This window comes from Bactrocera neohumeralis, chromosome 3, assembly GCF_024586455.1.
Source record: "Bactrocera neohumeralis isolate Rockhampton chromosome 3, APGP_CSIRO_Bneo_wtdbg2-racon-allhic-juicebox.fasta_v2, whole genome shotgun sequence".
Taxonomy (NCBI): domain Eukaryota; kingdom Metazoa; phylum Arthropoda; class Insecta; order Diptera; family Tephritidae; genus Bactrocera; species Bactrocera neohumeralis.
The window spans coordinates 73,792,395-73,800,146 of NC_065920.1; the positions used below are offsets into that span (position 1 = coordinate 73,792,395).

Below are 7,752 nucleotides of genomic sequence, written 5' to 3' on the forward strand. Positions count from 1 at the left end.
TTTATTAGCTAAAGCTACTATTTATATTAACAAATTAAGTTCAACAATTATTATTATGCTTTAGTAAAAAAACTCAAAATTATTGTGAATGCTTGAGATTTTTGACAGCTACTCAACCACACGTGCATTGCTCAAATTGTTTCTCTCTCTCTGTGTTTACATTTTACAAAACGCACCGCAGCTCGTGCTTATAAAACAAATTGTTTTAATTATTTCTTATTTTTATTGATCAAAGTTTAAAATCGCGCACTAATATAATATGAGAAGATGTTTGTCAACGAAGTGAATGATGTGAAAATATACAACCTAAGCGCTGGCAAATCTGTGCCAGAAGTAAGTGCCAACATTTTGAATTGCTTGAGCACTACACAATTTCCTTGATAATAACTATATTTTATAACTTTCAGTGGCTTACAGATCGCCGCAAGCGTTCCCAGTTAATGAAGAAGGTCGATTCACGTCGACAAATTGAGCTTATACAGGATTTTGATATGCCAGGTGTTTGTACATCGATACGCATGAGCCCCGATCAACAGTATATATTAGCTACAGGCACCTATAAGCCACGAGTTAAGTGCTTTGAAGTCAGTAATTTGTCTATTAAGTTTGAGCGTTGCTTTGATTCGGAGGTGACAACATTTGAGGCCATCAGTGATGATTACAGTAAATTAGTGAGTAAAATTAATGAAGACGAAGTAAGGAGTATACAAATTAACATTTGCGTTCTGCACAATTTAGGTTTTTTTACAATGTGATCGGTTTGTTGAAATTCATTCTGCCTCCGGCCGACACTACCGTTTGCGTATACCACGCTTTGGACGTGATATGAAGTACCATAAACCATCTTGTGATCTCTTCGTTGTGGGAACAACGCGTGTAAGGAATTCGAAAATTATTGTTTGTGATTGTATATTATTTTTTGAATGTACTTTTAGGACATTTATCGTTTGAACTTAGAGCGTGGACAATTTTTGCAACCATTTGAAACGGATGCAAGTTGTAACAATGCTTGCGATATTAATCCCGAACATCAATTACTTATTGTTGGTAGTAAAGAGGGCACGGTAGAAGCATGGGATCCACGTAGCAAAACACGTGTGGGCACTTTGGACGTAGCGATAAAATTGCCAGGCACGAAAACGTTTCCCTCCGTATCCGCTTTGAAATTTAAGAATGGATTGCAAATGGGCGTAGGCACAGCTTCGGGACATGTTTTACTCTATGATATACGTGCACAAGCACCATTGCTGGTTAAAGATCATTTAAATAAAGTACCGGTAAAACGTATAGCTTTCAATCCGAGTCATCAAACAGTATATTCGCTGGATGATGCCATGCTAAAGTTATGGGATGAAAATACGGTAAGAATACTTTAATATTACTTGTAATTTTTGTGATATAATTTAAACGCTTTTAAGGGCAAACAAGTGGCATATATTGAATCCGCTACCACTTTTAATGATTTCTGTACCATACCCGAGACAGGAATGGTATTCCTTGCTCAAGAAGATGTCAAAATGCTAACCTATTATGTGCCGTCAATGGGTCCAGCTCCGCGTTGGTGTTCATTCTTAGATAACCTCACCGAGGAAATAGAATCTGAAGTGGTGGAGAATATGTATGACGACTACCAGTTTATAACACAAAAGGAATTGGAAGAACTAGGCTTGGAACACTTAATTGGAAGCAATCTACTGAAAGGCTACATGCATGGGTAAATTTAAATTTTTTTAAAAGCTATTTAGTTTTAAACATACGACATCTTTTAACGATTTCAGTTACTTTATCGATGCTCGCTTGTACAATAAGGCTAAAGCGGTGGCTGATCCATTTGCTTTCGAACGCTTCCGCAAAGAGAAGATACGCAAAGAAATCGAAAGTGAACGTAAGTCACGCTTGCAGATCAAAACGAATCTACCAAAAGTCAATCAAGAGTTGGCACTCAAGATTATGGACGAACAAACAAATAATACAAAAGCAGCCAAAACCACTAATCTACTTGAGGATACACGTTTCAAAGCAATGTTCGAAAATCCTGAATTTGCTATTAACAAAGGTGCTGAAGAATACAAATTACTGGCACCTGTTTTGAATCGCCTGGAAAAATCCAAAATCAAGGATATTAAGAAACGTATTGAAGTGGCGCGTGTTGCGGAGTTGCATGCTGAAGAGGCGAAACCACATGAGGAAAGTGACAACGATGAAGATCTGTTCGGCTTTGAGAAAAGCGATGACGATAACGAAAAATCGCCTGACGAAGAATCTTCAGATGAAGAAGGTATGCGTGATTTTGCGAAGGAAATGAAGAGAGCCTACAAAGATGTTAGAAAACAACGTGAGGAAGAGGTCGAAGCAATGGAAAACGAAGAAGACGGCGAAGAACATAGTGAAAATGAGCAGATGATTAAATCAGCTAACTCAAGTAATTTGGAAAAGACTAAACAGCGCGGAGGTCAGGTCAAAATGACCTCGTTAGAAGACAACAACCTGAAACTTAGCGAAATGCGCTCTAAAATAATGAAAATAAGTCTAAAAGATCGTGTGAGATTCAATGAAGCCACCAGTGCGAACGTGACCACGATTGGACGTAATTTGGGCAACCGGCAGATGACGTTCGATTTAAAAAAGAAACCCACGAAAGATGAGAAGAAGCGCGAATATTTAATGAAAAAACATCGGGAAGAAAGAAAAAAGGTTATACGACCTATAAATGCGCTGAAACTTAAAAAAGTAAATTTTAAGTAATAACTACGATGTATGTACATATATATTAATTGTTTACATTTTGATAGTGTAAATTAAACTGTTTTTGTAAATAAAACTTATATTTTTGCTTATATAGTGAAACCAGTAACTTTTTCTTGTTTATTCTTTTAAGAAACTTAACATTGCATTAAAACAGGTTAAAAAACGTTAACATCGGCTGCACCTGCAGCTATAATACCCTTCACAAATGGAAGTTTCCACGTAAGGAGTTGATTTTGATGGGTCAGTTGGCACAATTTCTTCGGAGATTGTACCGTTGCCTTATACAATAAATAATGTATGCCAAATTTCGTGAAGATATCTCGACAAATAAAAATTTTCCATACAAGGAATTGATTTTGATCGTTCAGTTTGTAAGACAAGTACTGATGCCTTAAGCAAAAGTGCAAACCAAATTTCCTGATGATATAATAAAAAAGTTCTCCATATCAAAAACGACTACTTTACTGCGAGTATTTCAATGTTATTAATTGGTAGCTTTAAGGTTAATTAACTGATCTATTTTTCGATCAGCTGTTTCGTTCAATATTTTAAACGGATAAAAGGACTCATCAACGAAATTTTTATCTATTACCGACTTTTAAAATACCACTAGTTTATTAATTTTCATATTTATTCAATTTCTGGTCGTACTTAGTTTAATTATAATTAAATATTGTAATATGATTGAAAATGAGTTACAAATTACGATTGGTGGATTACCAAAAATGGTAAAGTTTTCTTAAGTAATTACATACATACATACATATTATGTATTTCTAAGTCCTTGTTAATCAGTAATGTTATACTTATTTTATACCCTGAACAGGGTATATTAAGTTGACCATGAAGTTTGCAACATCCCCTAGGAAACGTTGGTACGTCTGTCTGTTCCTATGTCTATATAAGTATATAAGCGTACTACACCCTCCCAGTTTTGCGATATCGATCTGAAATTTTTTCCACTAAAAGCCACCCATTTATCAGAACCACCGATATCGAACTATTATAGCATAAAGCTTCAATACAGGTTCTTTTTTCGACAAATTAAGGTTCTTTTATAAAAACTTTTATTTTTGAAAGGTGTTATAGCTTGGGTGCAGCCAAAGTTAACTTTTTTCTTGATCTAATTTGCAGTTCTCTATTTACAAGCTTACAAGACTATTGAATCGACATACCAACTCGTGGGAGTTAGAAAATCTAATACCTTTGGAAGACCACATAATAGCAAATATTCGTTGTGAAACCAACGAGTCATATGAATGGTAAGATGTATATGTAAATATATTATACATAAGTACATACATGTCTAAAACTACTAAGCTTTGTTTAATCGGGGAAAACCCGTTTTTATTCGTACAGTTTACTTAAGCTACCTGAGAATGTAAACTCTTCACTTTCTACTATACGTGTCTATAATGCATCGCTAACTAGCGATTACGTCGAACAAAATAGTCCCTACACTGCACCCAGTGATAGCATTTTAAAATTGAACTCGGATTGCTTGCGCCTCATCTTTGTAAAATGCAGTCTGCGGGAACAAATCACGTTGGCCAAGGTGTGTCGTAATTTTCACAAGATTATAATGGACATTTTTAGTAAGCGATTTCATGAATTAATTTTTTCCGACGCCTTCTTTACGAAAGGTTTGGGACTAAGCGACCAAGAAATTTGGGACCTTAGTATACTAAGCGGTCCATACGTACGTACATTAGAATTTAGCAGTGCATTTTCGTTGCAATTCTTAAGAGTATGCAGCGAAAATCTAATAAATAATATGAGACCAAATGCCAAACGTGAAATTAACATCTGGATGTGTAAACATTTAGTACATTTTCCGCAAATGCGAACATTTAAAGTACTAGGAGGCCTGTTGCTTGATTTTACTGTAGGCCAATTGGCACGCTATTGTCCCGAGGTGCGCGAATTTCTAGTATTAGATCCAAATAATGTATATGTACTTGGTAAAAACTTTCATTTATTACGTAAATTGGAAGTACTCGATTTACCACTTTGTATAAATATGTGTCGAGTGTATATACTAAAGGCGTGTAAAAAATTGCAGTTGAAGTCATTGAATATTGTCGAAGTTCGACGTCTGATGTATATACCATTTTTGAAACAGATATTCTCTCTGCAATTCAAAACATTGCGACAACTTTGGTTAACGGCTTACCCAAATCAATTATTAATACGGGCTATTTTGACACTGCCACATTTGGAAACTTTGAAATTTTATTGGCCAAATGAGCATCTTAACTTCGAAAAAATGTTATTTAAAGAACTTTTTCTTCAACGCCGAGATTCATTGTACTCACTGTGTTGGGAGACTGAGCCACCGTTTATGATTAACGAATCGTTCGTTGAATGGAAACCGACCGAAAAAGAGAGAAGATGCGAGGTATATGCTATGAAGGGAAGTCCTTGGAAATGTTTTGAACGTTATGCAGAGTGGATAGAACTCATACACGGTTGCACCGTAATAGAAACAATGACCTTCCGCTATAGTCGTATTTTGTCGAATGAACATATTTTAGCACTACCAAATATTTGTAGGACATTGAAAACTATTCACATGGTTGGCTGTTGCCAAGAGTCCGATCAAGTTCTCTTGCATTCTTGGCATGCGCCAACGAGACCCACCTGTGAGTTGCGCATTGAAGGCTTAAACTGGATTGAGGTGGAGGTAAAACTAAACTTTACATACATATGTACATATATCTATTATACATATTTACCCTTATGTTTTTATACATTTCAGGAATTGAAAAGGAAAGAGCTTGGTTCTGGAAAAGATGGCAAAACGGTTTATCGCAGTATCTTATGTAAATTCAAAAATTCAATCAACCAAAGGCTCAGCTGAAAATACTTCAAAATGCGTCGCTTCTCTGCAGTTCACAAGTGTTTTTCAGCTTCATCTATTTTACTTAGTTGCAATGCGAACGGATTTAAGCAGCAGATGAAGAACCATTGTTATTGTAATTATCAGGCATGTTCTGGAAAGAAAATTATTTATTTTTATTGTTGCTAAAGTTAAAAACATATTTATTTATTATATTATTTTACATTAAAGGGGAAACAAAATTATTGAAAATGTTTTTTTTTTTATGTTACAATTTTCTAAATATAGTTACTAAAAAATTGTCTAAACTAAGGGGTTAGCAAGTAAAAAACAAACTTTTTTGTTGCAATTATTTTTTGAAAATGCATTTAATTTAGTAAATAAATAAAATATAGTAAAATTTAATGCTTCAATTTAATGATCATGTTCCAGCGTCTCATCATCTTGCGCGCATGTTCTACATTCCGCCGACTCCACTTTTTCCCATTTTCTGAAAGTGTGATCTTAAGGATAGGTGCCCTGTAATAACCCCTATTATATTACTAAGCTCCCTTAGGAGCCTCGGAGTAAGGGCTTTTTGGTCTGTCCATCATCAACAGTACCCCAAAGTTACTTTATGGTATGCCCTGTGTTACGAGTGTCCTAAGACCTGAAGTGTACCTCGGGCGGCTTAGGAGAACTGTGTCTCCAGCTGCCTCCGAGCGGACCAGCTCGTCTGTGTTTTCATTTAATGTTAACCGAGTATTGGCACATAGTTTTCATTGCGCCCGTGAAATGTAATCATTTAGTTTGAAGCTCAGTATTTTAGTCTGGACCGTTGCACCTGTTTCACTTTTGTTCTACATTCTACAAGAAAATGCCATCCATTGCCATACAACTGGACCGTACTCTTTTTCGAAAATGCCATCCACCATACTACTCATATAATATATAGGCGGAAAAGCCAATAGACTATATGGGGTCGAAAACCACACTTTGTGGCAATGGGTCTTCTGCAAGAGATCCAGGCTCGAAGGGCTTTGAAGGACTTGCTCTCAATGTATTCTAGCTTAGCTTTTTATCTCGGAAGACTCTTAAATATTTCATAGAGTCCGAAAATACAACAGTTCCATCCTTTAAAGAGGGAAGATTGAATTTCGAAATTTTTGTCCTTCTTGTGAAAAGTCAGATTTCTGTCTTCAAGTCTTTCTATGAGCCGGGTTAGGCGATTAAGATTCATACCCGAACAGAGGACAGTGAGGTTGCCTGCATAACAGACGACCTGAATGTTTTCTCTGTCGAGAAGTATTAATTCAGTCTTGGAATATCAACAACTGACCAGATATTCACCATGTGCCAAATCTTGGAAAAAACTCGTGTAAAGATGTCGCTATGTCTGAATTTGGTATCGCCGAAAGCCAATGTCTAAATTGACGTTGAGTAATACCAAAAGTTTCTTCAGGATCAGGAAGAACCTCTCCGAGCCCTCGCTACCAAACGAGATTTCAGACAAAGCGACTCGCTATCGTGCGACTTCTTCAATCTACAGCCGGAAAAAATAGTTCGAACAGCAGATCTGAATACAGAAGGAACAATTTTCGCTGATGACATCGATATCATTAGCCATAACAAGCGCGTCATTAGTTCTGCTTACTCCAAGTAGGATAAAGAAGCGAAGCAAATGGGTCTGAACGAGGGCAAGACGAAATATCTTCTGTCATCAAACAGTCGTCGCACTCGCGACTAGGCTCCCATGTCACGGTTGACAGTCAAAACTTCGAAATCGTAGATAATTTCGTCTATCTTGGAACAAAGACCAAACTCTTTAAGTCACTCATAAACCCCTTCCAGCTATTTGGTTCAGAGGCATGGACGATCTAATGAGTCGACGTTAAGAGTTTTCTAGAGAAAAGTTCTGCGGAAGATTTATGGTCCTTTGGATGAAAACACTCCAGCTCTGAGAGTATTCAACGCAGTACCCGCCGGGGGTAGCAGAGGAAGAAGAAGACCTCCACCCATTTTGGAAAGGACAGGTGGAGAAGGACCTGGCTACACTTGAAGCCTCCAATTGGTGCCAAACAGCGAAGAGGAAGAAGCATTGGCGCGTTGTTGAAAACTCGTATATAACTGCGTAAGCGGTGTCTACACCAATAAAGATGAAGAAGTGAGTGTGAGTATCCATTCCA

General features: G+C 36.8%; 2 protein-coding genes across 2 annotated transcripts; both read left to right on the plus strand.

The window, feature by feature from the left end:
• Window positions 1-145: 145 nt before the first annotated feature.
• Window positions 146-2,854, plus strand: LOC126752389 (nucleolar protein 10). The gene is made up of 6 exons (XM_050463135.1): window positions 146-333; window positions 408-671; window positions 739-876; window positions 936-1,361; window positions 1,419-1,714; window positions 1,779-2,854. Exons 1-6 carry the CDS (start codon window positions 268-270, stop codon window positions 2,743-2,745), a joined length of 2,157 nt encoding a protein of 718 aa, XP_050319092.1. The 5' UTR covers window positions 146-267; the 3' UTR covers window positions 2,746-2,854.
• A 545-nt stretch (window positions 2,855-3,399) lies between these two features.
• Window positions 3,400-5,839, plus strand: LOC126752390 (uncharacterized). Its single transcript, XM_050463136.1, has 4 exons — window positions 3,400-3,476; window positions 3,883-4,010; window positions 4,108-5,431; window positions 5,507-5,839. The coding sequence occupies exons 1-4, from the start codon at window positions 3,429-3,431 to the stop codon at window positions 5,606-5,608; spliced, it is 1,602 nt and encodes a 533-aa protein (XP_050319093.1). The 5' UTR covers window positions 3,400-3,428; the 3' UTR covers window positions 5,609-5,839.
• Window positions 5,840-7,752: the final 1,913 nt, after the last annotated feature.